The 24248-nt window shown below is 40.2% G+C and overlaps 1 protein-coding gene and 1 long non-coding RNA gene across 12 annotated transcripts in view; both read right to left on the bottom strand.

Moving 5' to 3' along the window:
* Positions 1-24248, bottom strand: part of GRID2 (glutamate ionotropic receptor delta type subunit 2) — a 1020962-nt gene that overhangs the window by 490049 nt on the left and 506665 nt on the right. Inside the window, exon 2 of one of the 11 annotated variants that reach the window (XM_039542699.1) lies at positions 8931-8994. The exons of 9 other annotated variants lie outside the window; for them this stretch is intronic. In XM_039542699.1, coding sequence (XP_039398633.1) covers positions 8931-8994 — 64 coding nt within the window. Of the gene's footprint in view, positions 1-8930; positions 8995-13031; positions 13316-24248 lie in introns of those variants that run through there. One more of the 11 variants, XM_039542700.1, reaches the window with a different exon arrangement.
* On the bottom strand, positions 16183-20356 carry LOC120407198. Its single transcript, XR_005599837.1, has 3 exons — positions 20245-20356; positions 19769-19925; positions 16183-16270 (listed from the first exon to the last, which is right to left on the bottom strand). It is a non-coding gene; the product is annotated as an uncharacterized LOC120407198 (long non-coding RNA).

Here is a 24248-nt window from a genome sequence, read left to right as displayed (position 1 = left end):
TACACTGAAATCATCTGTAAATGCTAAAGCTAGGGATTACAATTGCATTGTGTTATTCAAATACTTACACTGTATTTGGTTATAGTTATCACATCAATGCAAACAAGTGCATCTCATGGATTTTATACCAGATCAATCACACAATTTAAACCACACAAGGTTCATATCAGAAAATGAAGACACCACAGAGGTTTCTAAATCAGTAATGAGAAACATTTGTCTGAGTTGCTGATTTTGCATATTCACTCTCTCAGTCTGTTACTTATCATTTTAATTAAAAGTCATGTTTGTGTTCAAGATACCTATTCACTATATTGAAGTTTCTCTCTACAATCAGAACATTCCATGGGAGCTATAAATCAAGCTTCGTTTCTCCACTCAGCTCTACTTCATATTGGAAACATGATGATATATTCAGACAGTTATCCTGTTTTCTAGTTCAGGTTTAGATTGGATTTATGCAGAGATGCAGATGCCTCTTTGGGGATACCTATATCGCAGCTGTAAGGTAGGGCTGGCTCTAGGGTTCTATTACCGGGGGAGGGAGACAAGTGAGTATTTTGGGGTCCCTGCATTTAAAACAAAAAAAAAAACCAGCTAGTTAGACCCCTGGAAAATGTTGGTTTTTGAGAGATTAAAAAAGCTATTGGCTATTATGTTAATATTTTACTATGATTTATAATTTATATAGAAGATACGGACTCCCCAATCTGTTGTTGTTCCACTGGATAACTATGTACGTATTTTGGCCTCTCTGGCAATAATTTGGGCCCCTTAAAGATCATTAGCCACTCCCCCAGCCCCAGTACTGCTAGGCTGGCTGGAAAAATGTGGTTCCCACCACAGGTGGAAACACTTGAGCCAGCTCAAGGTGAGCTAGTGGGCTAAAAAATAGCAGTGGGGGTTTTGGGTATTGGTAGCAGCTTGGGCTAGCCACACAAGCTCGGCCTTGGGTGAGGTCAGGTGGGCTTGGACTCAGGTGGCTAGCTGAGACACCACCCATGTCACAACCTCCGTACTGCTATTTTTAGTGAACTAACTCAGCTTGAGCTAGTGCAAATCTGTCTAGCCACACTAGGCATCACATCTCCCAGACGCAGCATATATGTGCCATCAACTACTATTAGGAAGCCCTTTTTTCAGATCCGTACTAGTTTAAAATATTAAAAGCCACTGCACATCCTGTCAATATTAGTCTTCTTTGTGGAGAGTATTATTTACTAGTATAGGTACATGATACAATTTATATGTCCCAAGCTGAACCTAATGACAGTTCCTTATGTAGCATTTAAAAGTCCACCATTATTTAATCATGATACTGAAGTTCACACCCATAGAATACAAGCATCTTACAGATCCTCACCTTCTCTCACTTCTTGTTTCCTTCTCTCTCCCTTTCATAACCCCACTTTCTCATTAGAAGCAGTCCTTCAATCTCCATGGGAATCCAGAAAAAGTTTGGAAGGGAGAGGAGGGTCTTTTGCCTGGTAACATAGAACTGGACCATGAGAGGTCATCTAGTCCAGTCCCCTGCACTCGTGGCAGGACTAATTATCTAGACCATCCCTGACAGGCATTTGTCTAACCTGCTCTTAAAAATCTCCCATGATGGAGATTCCACACCCTCCCTAGGCAACTTATTCCAGTGCTTAACCACCCTGACAGTTAGGAAGTTTTTCCTAATGTCCAACCTAAACCTCCCTTGCTGCAATTTAAGCCCATTGCTTCTTGTCCTATCCTCAGAGGTTAAGAAAAACAATTTTTCTCCCCCTCCTTATAACAAACTTTTACATACTTGAAAAAGTATGTCTCCTCTCAGTTTTCTCGTTTCCAGACTAAATAAACCATTTTTTTTCCAATCTTCCCTCGTGGGTCATGTTTTCTAGACCTTTAATCATTTTTGCTGCTCTCTCCAATTTGTTCACATCCTTCCCGAAATGTGGTGCCCACAACTGGACACACTACTACAGTTGAGGCCTTATCAGAGCAGAGTAGAGCGGAAGAATTACTTCTTGTATCTTGCTTACAACGCTCCTGCTAATACATCCCAGAATGAGGTTTGCTTTTTTTGCAACACCATTACACTGTTAACTCATATTTAGCTTGTGGTCCACTATGACCCCCAGATCCCTTTTCACAATACTCCTTCCTAAGCAGTCATTTTGTTCATGTGCAACTCTTTGTTCATTCCTAAATGGAGTACATTGCATTTGTCCTTATTGAATTTCATCCTATATACTTCAGACCATTTCTCCAGTTGTCCACATCATTTTGAATTTTAATCCTATCCTTCAAAGCACTTGCAATCTCTCCCAGCTTGGTATCATCTGCAAACATTGTAAGTGTACTCTCTATGCCATTATCTAAATCACTGATGAAATTATTGACCAGAACCTGACCCAGAACCGATCCCTGCAGGACCCCACTCATTATGGACTTCCAGCATGACTGAACCACTGATAACCACTCTCTGGGAATGGTTTTCCAACCATTTTCACACCCACCTTATATTAGCTCCATCTAGGTTTCATTTCCCTAGTTTCTTTATGAGAAGGTTATGCGGGACAGTATCAAAAGCTTTACTAAAGTCAAGATATAGCACATCTACTGCTTCCCCCCATCCATGTGGTGGTACATATGCATTCTCCACCAAGTCGGGTGGAAATCTGATGTGCCAAGGGATCTGATGTGCCAAGGGATCTGATGGAAAGGTTCATAGTTACTGATAGAAGATGACAAATGTCTCTTCATGTATACTGCATTTTCTTGTATCAGCAGATCTGGCATATCACAGTTGCAGTAATTCTTCATTTCCATCAAGTTCTTTGTTACAAATCTAACATTCTGACGTTTCCAGTAAAAATCCTCAGCCCTTCACAGATCTCTCTCACATCAATGATGATGCTAAGTAGTGATAAATGTACTGTGCACTTTTTCTCACTCATTCTCTTGGTGTCTACTTCCCTCAGCATTCCCTCCTGAGTACCCTTTAGAAGTATGAATAGGGTTTTTTGGATAACAGTCCAGTTAAAAAAAAGTAAAGCTGATAGGAAGAAAATTGGTATGCTAATGGAGAGAGAGTTCAAGAGAAGGGATGCCTATGGCAAATCTATTAATCATAGCAGAAACATTCTGAGAAGTTTGCTGATAAAGATACAGAGGCTGGTTCAAACACAGAACAATTAAAAAATATTTTTGAGGTAAGCTATTCCATTTTAAAAAAGATGGCCCTTTTGTTATACTTTATGATGTAGCAAAAAATCAGAGTTTGGCATAATTTTAGAAAACATCACATCTAATCTTAATATTAGGACATGGTTTTATTTGCCATAAGGCCCCATCACACTTGCAGAAAAGTGTGAAGGAGTCCTAAAGTGGGCATAAATTGCATTCATCTTAAATATATGCTTTTATGTAAAGATATCACATTTATACTATCATATATATCATACAGATTTTGTCCAGGCTCATACTTTTTTTTAGGTTTTACTTCTGAAGCTGCAAAAAACATCTTGTAAGACTCCAACCTTGGCAACATTTACACACATATTTAACTTTAAGTATTGACTTCAATGTAGAGTGACCAGATAGCAAGTGTAAAAATCAATCAGTCAGACAGGAGGTGGGGGACAATAGGTGCCTATATAAGATAGAGCCCCCAAAATTGGGACTGTCCCTATAAAATCAGGACATCTGGTCACCCTACTGAAATGGGACTACTTACATGTGTGTTACATACAACTGATTGGATCAGCATTCCTTGTCAAAAGTAGGAGGCTGTTTTGGATAGCAACTGTCTGCAATCACCTTACCAAGCAGCCAGAAATGTCTCCATCCAGATGACAGTTGCTATTCAAGACACAATCTCCTGCTTTTAACAAGGAATGCTGATCCAATCAGCTGTATGTAACACACAGAAATTAAAAAAGTGTCTTTAAATGATATGCCAGATGCTAACTCCCTCTAAATTTTGACTCCACTTCTGTCTGTGTCTCTAGGTTTTAATAAGGTTATTTATGTTCCTGCTCCCATTGTCCTTAATCTGGATCAGATCCAAACTCAGAAGGGGCCTGTTTTCCAGCAGTGGCACCTAGATACTTTAGTAATGGGGCACAGAACAGTACCTAAATAGACAGACAGATGGCAGAAATGAGAGAAGTTACTCTGTGGGAGATTTATACCTTTCAAGATGGCAGAAATCTTGAGAGTTTGGTAGTATTCATTTATAATAAATTATATAATACAATTAAAAATTGTTTTTAATGACATGCTGTGGTTCCATGGGTTGAAATACTGGCTCCATTGAAGTCAATGACAGAACTCCCACTGACCTCATGTGGGGAAGGTTTCCAGCGGGGTCCCTACACAATGCACTTGCAATAAAATTTTTGAACATGAGTAAGAGTAACAGACAACTGAAGGCTGACGTGAGAAGGAATGATTACAGCAAAAGGATCACATGGTTATTCCACCAGGATGAAATTCATCTCATGTAGAGGCCAACAAAAAGCTTGTGCACCACTTAAATCCCATTTTGTATCACAAAATAGGCCTTAAGCAGGATTTAGGTGGTGCACAAGACTTCTACACAGGTGAATTTCAAATATATGATGATTTTATTAAAAAATAAAAATAATTACATCTATATCAGAAACCTTAAGACCAACGCTCATTGAGGTCAATGGAAAGACCCATTGACTTCAGTGGGCTTTGGTCCATAACCCTCCTCCATCAACCACCACTTTGGGCTCAAAACCTGAACTCTGAACCTTGGACTAGCCTAAATCAGATTTAGACCCAAATAAATCATAGAATATCAGGGTTGGAAGGGACCTCAGGAGGTATCTAGTCCAACACCCTGCTCAAAGCAGGACCGACACCAACTAAATCATCCCAGCCAGGGCTTTGTCAAGCCTGACCTTAAAAACCTCTAAAGAAGGAGATTCCACCACCTCCCTAGGTAACCCATTCCAGTGCTTCACCACCCTCCTAGTGAAAAGTTTTTCCTAATATCCAACCTAAACCTCCCCCACTGCAACTTGAGACCACTGCTTCTTGTTCTGTCATCTGGTACCACTGAGAACAAATGCCTCCAGGTTGGCTCACCTTTCACCAAAATGAACATGGCCAGAGTACACTACAGTATCAAAAAGATAACAGCATAAAAAAAAAAAAGGATCAAAGCCTTTTAACACATTTTAAATCTGCAGCTTTTAATGGTTTGCTAAGGAAACAAATTGATGCTTGCACGTTTCTGCATGTTTTTATTGCAAATTCTGCCATGCAGCCACCTGGTTTAATGGCAAGAAAATCCAGTTCCTACAGATATTATCTGAAAAACAGAGCCAGTTACTAATTTTAAGCAAGGGAAAATTCACCTACTTTGGAAATCCTAGCAATTTTTTTTCCAGAATACTCTGTCTATTCTGCCACTGATACACTGCCCTCTCAATAACAGTAATAGAAGTTGTACATCTTTATCTATAGCACAATACACCTGTAAGGGCAAATTCTGCCCTCTGTTTTATCCATGCAACACCAGTAACTCAAGAGATTTGCACATTAGTTACTGAAGGCCTTTGTTTCTTAATCTTCATGTTCTTGCAGTCTTCCTGATGTATATTTACAGTGTAGGAAGCTGTGGTGATGGCTTTGTTTTCCCAGCATGTTACATATGACGGAACAAACACTTATGGGCTTAAAAGCCAAAAGTACAGTGATATCTAATATCTGAATGCCCTTACACAAAAGAGGATTTGAACAAATTATATTGTAAAATAGTAAAGTTCCTTCATCTTAATACAGTTTCAGGCCAGAAAGATGTAATTATTCTAAAAAACCAAAACCACGAACACATTAGGCATCATTGGAAAACAAAAAATATGTTTTTTTCCCCTATAATGGTATATAGATGTGCAATGTGCAGAAGTTCAGGATGTCAGGACATTTTCCAGTACCACTGCCACAGACATTCAACCATTAAATAAAAGTTTGTAAAATTCTAGCATCACTCTCTCTCTCTTTTTTTTAATTAAAGCTGCTGAGGAACATTGATTGAAAGGTCTTTTATCCTCTTATTGCTTTTTTTAATTCCTTACCTCAGTCCTTTTATACTCCTCCTTAATCACGAATGCAAATAAAATTCCAAGTGTAATCAGCAGCTGCCTAAGGAGAGCAACCAACTGTGTTGCCATGGGAACATTCAAGTCAGTCCTTGACAAGAGAAGGAATCAGACCTATATCCCCCCCCATCAATTTCAAAACAAATATGCTTCCCTAGAATGTCTGTTTTATATTGACAAATATTTCCCACATGCTCAGTGCCAATGGAAGAGCGCTTTGTGTACTAACTCAAACCCTGGCAAAGTGTTGATATGCTAATCTCACACTCAGCATTGATCATGCTGAGTTTGAAGCTCCTTGTCACAGGCTGCTCATGACGACAAATATAACAAAGAAAATGGGTTGGATGAATAGAAATATCCATAAATCTCATGTCCCATATCTCTACAAACAGTCCTTCTAACACCTTCCCAAGAGGCAGTGCCGCTTTTTAATTTCATCTAGCGGAATGGCATTATTACCTTTCTATTAAACCCCGCTTGAAAGGTCTCGATGACCAATTAAAACAAGAAGCTTAAAGGTCAAGTGACGGAGGAATTTTCAGATGAGTAAGCAAATTCACAAGAAGTTATTTTAATGACTCCTTTCTAACTCAATTCAAAATGAATTTGTCAAATAGTGTCACCACTGAGTTACTGTAACAAAAGCTTATCACATTTTAAGTGTAACATAGCTATTGATGGTAGCATGATTAAATTCCACAGCTTAGCAGAGAACACTGGATTTTATTCAAACTAACAGCTGGACAAATTCAGTGAAAGTTTCATGGAGTATTTACAACATTAGCACTCAAGTTTGGGTAATGTCAAACACAGCCTTTGAACAGGTCTGGCTCCTCCATGCACATAGATGGTTAGTGTCAGACCTCCTTTGCATTGCTGCTTTATGGAAAAGGGAGGGAAAAACTGCAAAAGGAAAATGTTGAGGAGGAAAGCACATTATTCTTCTCCCCCCACCCCCCGCCCCAGTTCAAACACTGCACTTAACGATTGGATTGTAATCTGTTTGGGGAGGAGACTGTGTCTTAATGTAGGTTCTCTACAATGCCCAACATACTGTTGGCACTCAAACAAACGATAGTAATATTTAGATGCTTCAAAGAATAACAACCTACCATCTAAGGTACTTATATGGCAGTGTTACAGGATGTGCTGACTCAGGAGCTAATGCAGCACCCTGTCACTTAAATCACCACCACTTTATATTAATTATCAGAGGGGTAGCCGTGTTAGTCTGGTTCTGTAGAAGCAGCAAAGAATCCTGTGGCACCTTATAGACTAACAGACGTTTTGCAGCATGAGCTTTCGTGGGTGAATACCCACTTCTTCGGATTCAATTTATATTAATTGTAGTCTGATTGGAAGACAGGCTGTTGGCAGTCAATTAACTCAATGGAGATCCACCCAATTATCCCCTCAGGTGTAAGTATGCCCAGCAGCTAGGAAAGAAGAAAGGAGGGAAGGAAGTGCTAAGAGGAGAGTAAGGAGCTTGAAGGAAGACAGAAGTAGACAGGAGTGGCTGATGCTACTCTATCCTTCAAAAGCAAGTGAGGGAAGCTTATTGTAAATATATATTAAAGCACAATGGTGGTGGTGAAGACGACCTGGAGTGGTTGTGATCAGTGACTGAGATTTGAAAGAACTCTTGGGGGATCACCCCATGACAGGCTGCTATTACCATAATATGTGAGTGCCTCACAATCTTACCATTGTTTATTTTTGTCCCAGGATTATCCCATTTTGCAGTTTGGGAACAGAGAGAGACAGTGACTTGCCCAAGGTCATATAGCATATGTGTGTCAGAGCAGGGAATTGAGCCAAAGTCTATAGAATCACATCAACATAAGCACAGGATCAGCCTTCATTTCCCAGTGTCTACTGACCATCCATCCAAGGTTTCCCTAAAATAATCATAATTGTTTTGTAGTGCCAAACATAACTCATTGTTTCTAGAGATGGACAAGACAAAGGATTTATTGGGGTTTTGCAAAGCCCCGAAGAGGAGTGGTTCAAATATGGACTCAATTGTACCTGTGCCACCAAAGCTGGAGGAGTAGGAGTGTTGGATAAACGTTTCTGATTGTTTTATTTCTTGTGTTTCACTAGTCCTACAACTCATGAGATTGCATGAAGAAGAACCGCTGATGCTCTTATGGTTAGTCTTTGAGGTACTGTAATCAAATCCACTGTTTGGAAGTCCTACAAATAAGAGTAGGTATTCTGGGACAAGACAAGTGATAAATATCACACTGCTAATTCAAACTCTAAAAACAGATAAAATAAACTATTCTATTCTAGTAATCTCATTTTAATTAGGAAACCTTTATGGACAACCATTGTCCTGATTAAGGATTTAAAAAAAATATGCCTGAAAAGAAACAAAGTAACATGAAATATCAAACTGAATAAAAATATAATACCAACATAAATATGCACTGCACTTTGTCTTTATTTATTTTAAACTTTATTTGGCAACTTTATTAAAAGATCAGGGACTACAGTTTCATGCTTATTTACACCTGGTTAAACACTATTTAACCCTTTGGCCCTTGTTGAATGTATCCTTATTAAGTGGAATTTCTGTTAATAATGTCCTAAGTCAGCAAGTGTCATGTCTATTCACTCATTAAGCTAGAACAGTTCCATGGGAGACGTCCCAATAGAGTTACTGTTACAAACACACACATTCTGGTTAAGTATGCTGTACGGAAGTAGTTGCTTGCCACCACACACAGCTGGGATTAGATAGTAATGTAATAACAAAATGATACACCAAACAGGTTACATTTTAAGGAAGTATGCACTTACATTTCTTCTTTGGAAAAAACAACATAAAAAACCCAGAGCTTCCACTTTCAGCCCTTGTTCTTCTCTGAAAATGAGACACGATAATCAGGCATCCATTTCATCTTCACCAGTTTTTAGTGTATTAAATATTGCTTACTTTTTCAGTACTCAAACACAGAATATCATTTTAAGTAATGTACATCACAGTACAAAGGCACAGCTCTATAGCTGTATTTCGCACTTCCCAATCTTCACAAACCACTGGAGGCCCTTGATTATAGACAAAGTCTGACACTCCAAAAATTATGACTGTGCACGACAAAAAAAAAAAATAATCAGAGCAGTGTATGCTTAGCTTAGCTATCATTTTTTTGCTGATAAAGCTAGAGACAGATTACTTTGTTTTGCCTCCTTTCCAACCCAATCCTGATGGTTCAGAAGTTCAGTTTGAATGATGAACGTTAGTGGGTTCATCTCCACTTAGGAGAAATTGTGACAAAGGAACAGAAGGGGCAGATGGGAAAAAAATGTACTGAAAAAAGGCTCAGAATTGGAATGCTATGAAAAATACAAATAGCCTGAAAAGGAGAAGAAATTGGATTGATTGCAACTGGTCCTCCATTTATACTAACATATTTTGGCACTCCATACATACATGGGTTTTTCCTCAGGAGCTTGTCCCAATATACCCAAGGTGTGTTTCTAAAGGTACTCGGTGTTAGACTAATTCTGTTCTCAGTGGAGTTACTGGTCATTACACAAATTGTACAACAGGTGAAAATGCCACCACCACCTCCAAGTTTCCCTGGAGTGGAGGAGGGAGGAGACTCAATTTAAGGCTATCACATGAACATAGCATACTGCTAGTACAAATCAATTCCTGCATTGGTCATTTTATTTCATGTTTTTTTCCCTTGGGGAGTGCAAGGAAGGGAAAAGCAAGCATGGAACAGACTTTTATATCTTTACCCTTACATTTGAAGATCAAGAATGCACTAATTACACCACTGTATGAATGGCTTTGTTGAGGTAGACTACAGTGGAACTATTATGAAACCAACTAGTTATATGAAAGATGTTTGCTATTGCAGGAAAGTGTTAATTTCAGCCAGTGGCGGCTACAGGCACCAGCGCTCCAAGTGCGTGCCTAGGGCGGCAAGCCGCAAGGGGCAGCCTGCCAGTCCCTGCGAGGGTGGCAGTCAGGCAGCCTTCGGCAGCTTGCCTGTGGGAGGTCCACCAGTCCCGTGGATTTGGCGGCAGGTATGCCAAAGCCACGGGACTGGCAGACCTCCTGCAGACAAGCCGCCAAATCCACGGGACTGGGGACCTCCTGCAGGCACACCGCTGAAAGCAGCCTGCCTGCCGTGCTTGAGGCGGTAAAAAAGCTAGAGCCGCCCTGGATTTCAGATCATACACATACTCCTCCTTTATTTGATAGAGAAGGAAACAAAATATGAGCAGATTGAGGAACTTGGAAATCTTAAACCTGGTTATGTTTGAAATCTGAACTCAAATAGGAATCAGTAAAAGCTTGTCCACTAGAGAATAACACATTCTAGAGACTTTCATAAAAGTCAGTGAGGAGAATCTGTTTTTCTTTTACAGTCAACAATCCAGCCTTATCCAGAACCAGGAGAAAACCCAATATGCATGTACACAGTTTACTCCTCTGCCCCCATCAAAAAAAAAAAAAAACTAACATGGTTTCTAAAAAAATCATAAGGTCTTTACCTCATTATTTATTGCCTTAAATTACAGTAATATATTTTACTGGTGGTTGCTGTTGTTGCTCTGTTGATTCTTCTTTTACTGTCATGTCTGCTTAATATACTCTTTGAAAACTAAAACTAGGTGTTCATGTCTCCTTCCCAGGTATCAAATTTTAAATCAGGTTAGTTGCAAGCCTCTGTCAGCACTGTACATTTTACGCTTTTGTGAACATGACATGTAGTGCATGCTCGATTTTTACATCTTTTACCGTTTTCTTTCTGTACATACTATGAGACCCGTCTTGTGGGAGCATGGGAAGAGTTACCCTACATGAAAAGAGAACTGTAGTAAACAGTCGTATCACCCATAGCCTTCTGTAAATCATCTGAAGCTTTGGTTAGCTGAACTTCACAGGCAGTGCATTTTCTCACTTCACATACAGCATTATTAAATTGCAAAATTCTGTGTGACCCCCCCTCCAACCCACATACCCCATAAACACAACCACAAACATACAAAATCTTTACAGCTTAGCTAACCAAAGCAAGGGAACTCACAGTTCAGATGCATGTCCTCCTATAACTCAGTCTATTGCTTATGGCCACGTAGAAGATGTTCTAAGGAGAAAATCAGAGTTGGGTGCCTAACTGTACTTCGAGTCTTTGAAAATCTCCTCTGTCATGTAGAGATTTAAAAACAAACAAACAAAAAAAGCCCAAGAAAACCACCATGCTCAGCTCCCATTTTGAACCTAAATGAAATGGCCCGTTCTTCAAAAGTGCTGAGCAGCTCCCTCATCATTTTCACAGTGTGAGGAATGGCAGCAGGAATTCTGCATTGGTCTCAATGGCAGCAATCGGATGCCTAACTGGGAGCTGAATGCTTGAAGATCTAGCTTTACACGTAGAACAATCTTCAATATACTGGCACAAAACATAAGTGAAGGCTGCATTTTTCACCCTTAACACAGCATTTCTTTGCTCTTTGCCTATTTAAGGCAGAAACCCTTGGTTAATGTTTAGCACAATGTGCCTGGATTTATCTCCCTATTAATGCTGTGTATATGGCATCTTTCACTTAGAACAATCCCAATGCACTTTAATGTTGGTGTAAGTGATGCACAGCACCAAAATGAATATTTATTTTTTGGTTATGGTTGAATTAGATTGGTTTTGGATTGAGATGAGGAGATGGATTTTCTTATGTTCTGTTAAATGGCCGCTGTTAGCCACATTGAACAAGCTGAGGCTCACTGAAATGGAGTCAAATCCTGCCTAAATGTTTATCTAGTCCCATTTTCTTTTTTGACTACATTTTAATTATCCTCTGCAAAAACCTCCATCATTTGGTGTGGAAAATTCAGCATCTTGCAACAGACTGAGGCACATTATGAACCTTCTAATAGGCAATCTACTCTATAATATGGATTCAGATTGTAATAGTAATTGCTTCAAACATTTGCCCGGATAGGATGTTAACCATCACCACAAACAGTAATTGCTGTGAAGCTACGGTTCCCACTTCTGAAACATGGTTTTGTTTTTCTTTCAATAACAAAATGCACCAGTCACTATTATGATCTAATAGCCCATGTTTCACTTGAAATAAGTCATCTAAAAATAGAGGGCTAGTCTGATGAACCATTATCTGGTCTACTTTTCTTCCTCCTGTCAAATAGATCACTACAATTTCAATACATAATTACCTTCGTCCTCCAGATGTGATCTGCATTTAATAGAAATTTCTGAATGTTTTTTTAAACTGAACTGAAAAACAAGGAACTGGTAACACTGGCCACCATTGAAAGGATAGACAGCATTTATTTACCAGGCAATGGTATTTAAGGCACTGAAATATTTCACTACATTTAGAATAGCAAATAACTGTGGTACTTCAAATATCACTGTGCAGTAAACCGGGTAAAGATTTATTTTAAAAAAATAGAAGCCTAACTAATGCTAAGCTCCTAAATTCAATTAAACAAGTGGCCTGATTTTCAAAAGAGTTGAACTCTTCGCTGCACTCATTGATATCTTATTACTGGACCTTGTTTTTAATCAGTCATCTTACCCTCACTCCTATTGCTTCAGAAAAATAGCTGAAAATAATTACTACATAGTAAATGGTTGGTAACTAGTTAAGACAATCTTTATGATTAGTATCATCTTAACTGAATTTAAATTAATATACAATATAGTTTGATGTTGCCTTTCTGGACATTCAGAGGTATTAAAAACACACCTTACTGTAATGTAGCTAATTGCCACCAGTTTATTCTATTTTATTTAATTCTTTCCAGTCATTTCTCCAAGGGCTTGTGTACATGGGGAGTTATTCTGGAATATTTATTTTGATTAACTGTTTCTATTTAACTGCATGTGTGGGGTTTTTTTGATGGGGAACACCACTCACCACTTGTCTGGTGCCTCTGCCTGGTCATTCTCTCCAGTCTGCAGTTCCTCTCTCATCCCAAAAACTGCAGCATCTTCTGGCTAGGTCACTCAGAGTTTTCCCCCTTCCAGGGTACAGTCCTCCAAATTCCCCATCACTCCCACAGTGACCTAAGCAGTCTTTGCCCAATCCGTGCCTCTTCCCCAGGGTCCAGCTGTTCTGGGCTTTCCTCTCCCAGTCCTCCCTGTCCTGCTTCTTACAACTCTTGGTTTCCTGCATTGCCCTGGGTGTACCAGCTTCAAACTCTCCTCCTCCTTCCCAGGAGTGACTGTCCTTTCCCAGCTTCCTGGCTTTATAGGTCCCACCTGTTCCTGCCTAGCTGAACTGGCTTGCAATCAATTCCCTACTCCCTGACTCTTCCTCCAGGTGCAGCCTGTGGTGTTAACAGGCCTACCAGGCCACCTTAACCCTTTCCAGCCCTTTGTGGGGTGTATACCCCATCACAGTGCTCTTATTATACCATAGCAGCTCCTTAATCCAAATTCTCTTAATCCATTTTGCTAATTTGGAATTATGCACTCTTATTCTGGTCTAACAGCAACTTTAAACTTACACCCTACTTTATTCTAGATTCATTTTCATGTGTAGGCAAGCCCCAAGGCAACAAGGGGAAAATATAAAAACAGAGTTCAACCATAAAATGTAATATCCATAGAACAGTTGCACTGGGAAAGCATTGGCCATTTAAATGATTGTTTTATACATGCCATAATTATGGCTAACTTGTTTCATCTCCTAGGGTTCATAAACCCATATATGAGAAAGCTCTGAACTGTGTGGGGGGAAGCAACATAGTTCTAATTGCATCTTGTTTGATGTGACCATTTAAAATGCTAATCCTTTTGCCACATGGCTGTTTTTATAGCCATCCAATATTTATATGCTTGAACTCATCTTTTTTCCCCCTAACCCAGTCTCATTATTGTATATGAAATGTTTTGGATCAGGCTTTTTTTAGTGCAGATAAAAGTACGCCACAGTAAAATAAAGAATAAAAAGTAATGCACAAACAAAAATACATTAAAAAGCCATTACCATTCTTTGCAGATAATCCCTCAATATATTAAGGCCTCTCCGCTTTAACTGTTCAGTTAAAATATAATGTAACTGAAAAGTTAAACTTTCATTTTAAAGCTAAAGAGCTGAAATTACAAGCAAAACTAAAAGGACAAGTGAAATCTGCCCAGAAATTTATGGTGAACAGACTCCCCACTTATCAGGTGATAAGGGACTACAAACATGTGGTCTCCTCCCAGGTGCCCTCTTGTGGCCTCCCGGTAGTCCTACAAGTGTTGCTTGCCTCAGTTTCCCTGAATTCCTCAAATAAATTCAGTACAGCCTACAGAGTAAATACATAGCCTTTTGGGGGAATTAGTTTATTACCCAAAGTCTGACAATAACTAGAATCCTTCCAGCACAGCCCAACAGTACACATTTGTCACAACACTACAACACGAAGCACATCTCTGGCATCTCTCATCACATCCCAACTCAGCTCCCAGATATGGCTCCAGCATCTCTCACCATGCCTCACCCCAGCTCCCAGGGACAGCTCCAGAGTGTCTCACTATGACTCATCCAGCCGTCTAGCTGGGGTATCGTTCTGCCGTTTCCTTCCAAGGTAGTGTACCAGATGTTGCCTCGAGACATCAGCATGCTCACCACTCCATTATTTCAGCAGCTTTCAGCCCTCTCTGGCTCCTGTCAACTCTCCCACTCAGAAATCCAGGAGAATCTCCTTCTGCTACTCTCAGCCTTCAGCACTCTATGGCTGGGAAATTTGTAGGTGAATCCTTGAAAGCCTCCTGCTTTCATCAGCTTACCTGGTTCCACTGCTCAACCAGGGAAATCTTCAAGAGCATCCCCTCCCTGAAGCTTTCAGCTCTTCCTCTGAGCTCTCTTTATTCACAGGTCTCTGGACTCTCTTCCCCTTTCTAAACTCTGGGTTCTGAATGCCCTCTCTCTCTAGTCTCTAAGCTCTCTCTGGACTCTGGGTTCTGAACTCCCCTCTCAGGCTTCTGAATGCATATTTCTAACTCCCAAGGGCAGCCCCACCCTCCTGATTACACCAAACTAGGGTGGCACCTGGACTGGAACAGGATTGCTGAGCTCAGTTACATTCTAAGGGGCGAGCTACCCTGTTACAGTGTCATTAACCACAAGGACATATTTTAATTTACATCCTTCAAAATCCTTTCCCCTCTTTGGTTTGCTGAAGACATTCCAGAATGCATCATTTGGTGACCCAATGGACAGTTATTTTCAATGATGTCTCAGAAAGATGGAATCTCAAATGTTTTCAGTTAACCAGGAATCACCAGAGAAATTTTCAAGAGATGATTTAAGTGTCAGTTAAAACATATTTCATCGTTTAGTGGTCTTCGCAGCCTGGTTAGGAACAAAGATAAACCAAAACAATAACAAACAAAGATGAAGAAAGTAAATGGGTACCCAGCCATCATTGTCTAGTCCTGCAAAGAGCAGTAGGGCTGCCTGAAACCCCAGCTGATGGCAAAGGCTCTTTGGGCCCAGTCTCTAACTCCGGTGCTATGCATCCAGCACCAACTTTGGAAATGCATTTGCCGAAGTTGCACTGTACCCAGTTTAATTGGCATCCTGGTCTCTGCTCCCAACTTAAAAGGCCATATTTATCCCTCAAGTGAGACTATGAATAAGCAACTTTGAAAAAGAACAAGAAACAACTGTACTCCTCCATACTGTGGCCCTGATTTAGCAAAGAACTTATGCACAAACTTAAGTGCTCTGCTGAATCAGGGCCTATACAGAGCCACACACAGTCATTTATAGCACTAATGTTCAAACAGGCAAGAAACCCAAAGCATTTAAGACGACAACATAGCATGCATTATTTACTTACAAAGAAAAACATATAACATTAGGGAAAACATTAAAGTCACTATGGAGATGTTTTCTTTCAGTTAAAAGTATCAGCCTACTGCTGTATAATATGTAAATATTTATGTGTGATCAATTACCTGCCATGAAGCTCTTACTGCTGAACAATGCTTTTCTTTACAAGATTTCAAATACACCAATTTGCATTTCTTTTATACCACATCTTATATGCAAATGTAACAGTACTCTGCCAGGACGGTGTAACATGATGCAGACTTCTGCTCAAAGAAACTGCTGCATATTTATGAGAAGGTGGATATGGCTATGTACTTTGTGTGCGGTTGCTAAAGGCAAAACAGATGAATCATTTATTCATTAAATCCCAAGAGTATATAGGAGTATTGCACTGATTACATGTTTATCTACTAGACTAATGGCTTGTAAAGTTAGCTTGCTTGGCTAACCCTCTCAGATAACTCACTTATAGAGCTGGTCAGGAATTTTCTGACAAAATGTTTTTTCCTTGAAAAAGGCCAATTTGTCAAAACTGAACTTTCCCCACAGAAACATAACTGTTTCAATGAAATTTTCATCAGGAAGTTTCTCAGGTCCAGGATGGAATTTGTTATCAAACAACAGACAGACCCGATCCATAATATCCAGTTATTATAGCACTCACCTGGGACGTGGGAAACCCAGGTTCAAGTCTTGCCTGCTTGAACCTCAGTCCCCACATCCCAGGTAAGTCTCTAGTCACTGGGATATTGCAGGGCAGTCTTTGCAAAAAAACTGTAAGATCTCAGTTTTGTTCTGATGTGGAATGAAAAATTCCAGAACCTCTAAATTTTTCACAAAATTGCATTGTTGCTGACACATGTATGTTCTTCTCACTTGGGACCCCACAGTGTATCCACAAATATTTGCAAATCTAAAACAGCCGTGCCAATCTATAGCTACAGTTAATGCTGATAGGTATAGGGTTACCATATTTCAGGTTCCCCAAAATAGGACACTGCCTGAAAGGGGAGGAGTTGAGGGGGCAGGGGACATTGGAGGGGGTACAGTCGGGGATGCTGGAGCAGTGGTACTCACTGGAAGTAGGGGGCAGTGTTGCTCCCTGTCACTGTGACAGGGCAGCTGGCACAAGGCTAGGACATAGCAACACCCTCAGTCAGCACCTCCCTGGGGGACCCACTCCCTGGGGCTGAGAGTAGGGGGCCTGAGTGGGTGGGCTCTGGCAGTTGCGGGTTGCAGGGGAATGGATCTAACACTGCAGTTGTAGGGGAGATACCTATCGGAAGTGGACCAATCAGGGCTCTTTTTGAGCCATAGCTTGTCTGCTCTGCAAAAACCTTGGACATTTCCTGCTGTTGTTAAAATCCCCTCCAGATAGAGGCTCAAAAAAGAGGCTTTGTCTGGAAAAACCCAGATGTATGGTAACCCTAGATGGGTGGCAGTCATTTAGCATTCATCAACATGAAAAGGTATAGCTCTTTTTGGCCTAATATAGTAATTAACATGATGCGTGCTACAAGCTTATATTTCTCAATTTATATGTTGCATGATTAATGCTTAACAATTTTTCAGGCTTAATTCGTTCAGCAATATCCTTCTCTCTTGCCCAGCACTTTAAAAAGCAGGAACAAATCCTGCTAACAGAGCACAGTCCAAATCATTAAGATATGCACTGAGAAGCTCTGCAGGGGCTGGGTTGAAACAAAACATCCTCTCAGGCAATGGAGCAGGCTGCAGAGCTGCTTGACAATCCCTAGTGAATCCCTGTTATCTGGTGCATTCTGCCACCGGACAGTACATGCAGCAGCACTGCCATGCTGCTGCATGTACTGTAACCCAGTTCCCCAAACTCACCTTGGCAACAGGGGCATATAGCAACTGTGTGGGGCCCCAAAATCCTTCCTCATCTTGTTCAGCAGAACCACATCAATTCTACTCTTTCTAGGGACCTCTATGACTATCTGGGAGGTTGGAGACAAAATCAGTCCTATAGGGAGGGAGATACTAGAAAAAATTGCACTGGTGTTGACTACATTGATTGAAATCTACTATAGCCCACACTTGCTTGGTTCCTCAAAAGCTCAGGTGAGCTGAGCAACACCAGTGGAAATATCTAATGTAGAAAGGGTCCTTTGTACATGTTGGAATGTTGTCAGCCCAGACTAAGTTCCTAAGGTAATACTTTGGCAGAGACGAGTAATAAAGTAAAAAAGGTATTGCCACTATTATGGAGAGGCACTAGTTACTCCATAGCTAAGGATGCATTGATAATTGCACTTAAAGGAGGTATAAAAACGCCTCCTTCTTTGACACTGCCCACACTACCTCCATAACTGTATTCCTCAAAGGCATCCTCACCAACACTATACGTCATGGACTGGACAGAAAAAGGTCGAGCAAGGTGGTAACAGAGTTAGAAGAGTTCCTACTGGAGGAGGAAAAGATGGAGACAAGCCTCTCATATGCTTCTTCCCCTATTTCACAGTAAATTTCCACTAGCATCCCCCATTTTTCCCTGATTCCAACGAACAAACACCTAACACCACTCCACTATTTAAAGGAAAAAACAAAAGAATATTTTCACCCAAAACTCTCAAGTTAGAATCAAGGATGTTCAAGTGGATTTCCTATCAATACAGTCACCAGAAAAAAAGGGAAATCATTAGTTAAGGCATATTCACATCCACCCCAACTTCATCCCCTCATCTCTTACCGCCCTCATCCCCCAACCCTTAATTCCATTTCTCAACTTTGGCTCTGTATCTTTCTCTGATGCAAACATATTATGGGCTTTACCGCTACACTTATGTCTATTCAGCATATATTTCTATCTAGCTCTATTCAGGGATCAAGATTTTGCATTTTGGTGTGACTGAGAAACCAGATGCATGCACTGTAGATGATTGTATGTTGGAATAGAAAGTGAGTTTGTTGCAGAGCTCAGGAATCCATGAGTACACCTGATTATCATTGTGTTCGGCTTCTAAAAGATGTGAATTTAAGATTGGCATAATGCTGGTGACTGCTGGGCATCGGCCAAGAAATATATCCATTGCAACGTATATATGCTATTCATATCTGCCTACCATATCTCTGTCCCACTAGTGAATACAAAAGTATTACCAGGTAATTTGAACTTCCTACTTAGTAGACAGAAGCCACCAAATATTTACTTTGTCAAGGGACAGTACTTAAATAGGAAATATTTTGCCACTATACTATACTTACTATTGAATTAAAGGGTTAGTAATTAAAATGCATTTAAATTGTAAAGTAGGGTCCAGTCCTAGGTGATTGCATACCCTCAACTCCCATTGAATACAATGGAGATTGTGAATGCAAGTACCATTGTCACTTTGCAAGTTCAGACCACTTAATGAGCTAGCCTAAATGATTTTATGCCTTAAGTAAGCTTAGGTACTCTCAGTACAGCTCTGGCTGAGTTTCCCCTTGTGTTCAGACACCAGGATGCTGTATTAGACCCAAAATCTGAATCCTGTGTACAACAAGCTTATGGTCTGATAAGTGTCTATACAATATCTCAGATATCCTATCTGGCACACTCCCAAGGTACAGACCCTCTATTTAGTACTTATACACCACTAATATACATCCCTTTCTAGAGATGTGGGATCCATGGTCCAGCTCCCCCAGGCCTCAAGGTCAGTTTAACTGCATGGGGATCATGTGACAGTTATATCAAACATCACAGAGACTTTGCAAAAAGGCACTTATAAATCACACACACTTTACTCATAGACATATCACAAGAGTTACTGATCTAGGCAAAAATAAACACTTGCATGCAAAGCCTTCGATATCCTCACCACTTAGGAGTCTTTTGTTGAGCCTTTCCAGATCCCAAGATGTTGCTTCTTTCCACTCCTCCTGCTCAGTCTTGCTGTTGCAGGGTGATTAGTTACTTAGCTCCAGCCCCACCACAGTTCTCCTGGATTGCTGCCAGCCTACTGTTCTAGGTTGGACCTATCAGAATAGAGCAGGGGTCGGCAGCCTTTCAGAAGTGGTGTGCCGAGTCTTCATTTATTCACTCTAATTTAAGGTTTTGCGTGCCCGCAATACATTTTAATGTTTGTGGAAGGTCTCTTTCTATAATTCTATAATATATAACTAAACTATTGTTGTATGTAAAGTAAATAAGGTTTTTTAAATATTTAAGAAGCTTCATTTAAAATTAAATTAAAATGCAGAGCCCCCAGACCGGTGGCCAGGACCCAGGCAGTGTGAGTGCCACTGAAAATCAGCTCGTGTGCCACCTTCGACACTCATGCCATAGGTTGCCTACCCCTGGAATAGAGGATCCTCAAGTTTGATGACTTCCCTCATTGTTGGTCCCACTGCTAGGTGTAGGGATTTCTTTTAACACCTCCTGAGATTCCCAGCCCAAGATGGAGGCTACAGTACAAAAGGGAAGAGTACAATTACAATAAAAATGGTGTTCACCCTACAAAATGGATTTTTCAGATTGCTATAGACGTATATGGACATATACTAATCGGTCATGACTGTAGTAAAATAATTTGCATGATACCATGAGACACTGAAGGTCTGTGCTTTAGATAGATAGCCATCTCTTGAGAATCATGGGGCTTCGTAGAGCATTCACTGGAGTGCAGCCTAAAGACAGAAGTCATTTTCTCTACATACAGCAAGGGAAAACCCTTAGTAAACACCACTGGTATTACATATACAGTACTATATGCTTTCCAAGTTTGTTAGATTTACAGATGAAAATGTTGTGCACATTTCTCCAGCTGTGCTCCCTTAGAAGATTATGACACACAGCAATCTGTCTGAGAGCAGCTGTTAGTTCACATGTAGTTTTACTTGCATGAGTGTGAAATAGCAGCTTGCTACATGAATAAAACATGTTTCCTCTTTGCCCTACCCTGGCAATAACATTCATCTAGTTGATTTAGTTCTATGAGAGAGAGAGAGTTTGGTTCTGTTTTTTAAATAAGTTTCCTGCTAATTCATTTCATGTTCTAAGAATAACTTTTCATCAGATATTTTAAGGTGCTCAAGAATCCTTTTCATTAATAAGAATCCACATTCTCATTTTGGAATGTTTGAGAATTAACCATTCTAATCTGAATTCAACTGTAAGTATCAGTACCTCAGTAAACAAGAGACAGTTTTTATATTGAAATAGTTATATACTTATAAACAAACATTTATAAGCACGGTTTTGAAAAGTGGACATCTAGATTGTGTTTGCAAATCCCTCATCTATCATGCAGTTCGCCAAGTAAGTCCACACTTACCTGTTTCCCAGGCTTGTATGCAGATGTTTAGAAATATGGAATTTGAAAACAAAAGGCAGTAGCTACAGGACACTTTGAAAATTTCAGAAAGTGGCTGTTCAATTCTTCTTTTAATAAGACCATGTTAGGGTGTCTTAAGTTGGGTCCCCAAAAATGGAGGAACCCCAGATCACTGGTCAATCATAAACATCTGAAAATTTGACTTTGGCCTGCCTCTTCCTATTGGGGGAGTTTGCAGTATGACTATGCCAGTCTGCAGGGCTATCAACCCCATTTGTAACCCTCAAAGCCTTGGGACTTCTTGTCACCCTCCTCCTGGCACTGGCCATCCATTGGTCCAAAAGGAGGAAGCTGGACAGGAGTTCTCTGTGGCTAGATGGCCTTTTTCTGTTCCATTTTCCTGGATGTGAGCATGGATGAGTTCCTCTGGGGCATCCATTGACTTCTTGTACTTCTCAGGGCATCATTCGGATTCACTGTCTCCTTGTGCTTCCCTCATTTTGACCTGTGACCTGCACCTCTTTCCCTATTTTTTTTTCATTCTTTGGCCCCCATAATCACTCAACTCTCTGGCCCCTCCCTCATCTGCTGAGGTGGCCCCTCTGCACCTTTGGTGGCTTCTGCCCACCATCCCAGGATACAAATAGGTTGGTACTTTTCTTTACCAGTACTTCGAATTTTTCATTTTTGTCAGTATTTAAATGAGGGTTATTAAATAGATATTATGCCACACACACCCACTTCACAGTGATGCTTGTTGAGAATAAACTGGGCTCTCTCATCTATTCTAGGGCCATGCTAGCGCTTCTTACTTTGCCAAGTTAAGAACTGGATTATTCATTTTTTTAACAATATGGAACATTGTTGTATCTTTATGTGTGTTACAGTAAAAATGAAGTGGAAAAGCTTAAAAGCTGACTTGTGTTGCACCATCAGTAATTCTGCCTTTAAATGTACTGGGGGAAGAGGGGAAGGAAATAGTGTATTTTACACCTGACAGACATTTTGAGAAATACCCAGCAGCACTGAACATGAAAAAAGTCACTATTAGTTTGAAAATACTCCAACAAACCTGCAACCAAATAGAAAGATCAGCAACTATTCTTCTTCATATGAAATAATTCATGGGTTTGATTTGATTTAAAATCTCCATTCTGCCTCAGTCTACAATCATGGTATAGTTGATGAGATTATATTTCTTGACCCATATCAGTCTTTGAAAGGATTCCAGATAGTTTCCACAGATACCATGTTTAGCTTTTGTCACCTCTCTGCCATAGCTAAACTTTCAGATCAATTCCAAAGGGGCTCACTGATAAAGTTAACAAGATAGGGAATCAGTTTGATTTCTAGAGGCTACATCTTGCCACTCTTACAACAAGCTACTGTTTTTCATAAGAACATAAGAAAGGCCGTACCGGGTCAGACCAAAGGTCCATCTAGCCCAGTATCTGTCTACCGACAGTGGCCAATGCCAGGTGCCCCTGAGGGAGTGAACCTAACAGGCAATGATCAAGTGATCTCTCTCCTGCCATCCATCTCCATCCTCTGACGAACAGAGGCTAGGGACACCATTCTTACCCATCCTGGCTAATAGCCATTTATGGACTTAGCCACCATGAATTTATCCAGCCCCCTTTTGAACATTGTTATAGTCCTAGCCTTCACAACCTCCTCAGGTAAGGAGTTCCACAAGTTGACTGTGCGCTGCGTGAAGAAGAACTTCCTTTTATTTGTTTTAAACCTGCTGCCTATTAATTTCATTTGGTGACCCCTAGTTCTTGTATTATGGGAATAAGTAAATAACTTTTCCTTATCCACTTTCTCAACATCACTCATGATTTTATATACCTCTATCATGTCCCCCCTTAGTCTTCTCTTTTCCAAACTGAAGAGTCCTAGCCTCTTTAATCTTTCCTCATATGGGACCCTCTCTAAACCCCTAATCATTTTAGTTGCTCTTTTCTGAACCTTTTCTAGTGCTAGAATATCTTTTTTGAGGTGAGGAGACCACATCTGTACACAGTATTCGAGATGTGGGCGTACCATGGATTTATATAAGGGCAATAATATATTCTCAGTCTTATTCTCTATCCCCTTTTTAATGATTCCTAACATCCTGTTTGCTTTTTTGACCGCCTCTGCACACTGCGTGGACATCTTTAGAGAACTATCCACGATAACTCCAAGATCTTTTTCCTGACTCGTTGTAGCTAAATTAGCCCCCATCATGTTGTATGTATAGTTGGGGTTATTTTTTCCAATGTGCATTACTTTACATTTATCCACATTAAATTTCATTTGCCATTTTGTTGCCCAATCACTTAGTTTTGTGAGATCTTTTTGAAGTTCTTCACAATCTGCTTTGGTCTTAACTATCTTGAGTAGTTTAGTATCATCTGCAAACTTTGCCACCTCACTGTTTACCCCTTTCTCCAGATCATTTATGAATAAATTGAATAGGATTGGTCCCAGGACTGACCCTTGGGGAACACCACTAGTTACCCCTCTCCATTCTGAGAACTTACCATTAATTCCTACCCTTTGTTCCCTGTCCTTTAACCAGTTCTCAATCCATGAAAGGACCTTTCCTTTTATCCCATGACAGCTTAATTTATGTAAGAGCCTTTGGTGAGGGACCTTGTCAAAGGCTTTCTGGAAATCTAAGTACACTATTTCCACTGGATCCCCCTTGTCCACATGTTTGTTGACCCCTTCAAAGAACTCTAATATATTAGTAGATTTCCCTTTACAGAAACCATGTTGACTATTGCTCAAGAGTTTATGTTTTTCTATGTGTCTGACAATTTTATTCTTTACTATTGTTTCAACTAATTTGCCTGGTACCGACGTTAGACTTACCGGTCTGTAATTGACGGGATCACCCCTAGAGCCCTTTTTAAATATTGGCGTTACATTAGCTAACTTCCAGTCATTGGGTACCGAAGCCGATTTAAAGGACAGGTTACAAACCATAGTTAATAGTTCTGCAGTTTCACATTTGAGTTATTTCAGAACTCTTGGG

Source organism: Mauremys reevesii, linkage group 5 (assembly GCF_016161935.1).
Source record: "Mauremys reevesii isolate NIE-2019 linkage group 5, ASM1616193v1, whole genome shotgun sequence".
NCBI lineage: Eukaryota > Metazoa > Chordata > Testudines > Geoemydidae > Mauremys > Mauremys reevesii.
This window is presented reverse-complemented; position numbering and strand designations above follow the sequence as displayed.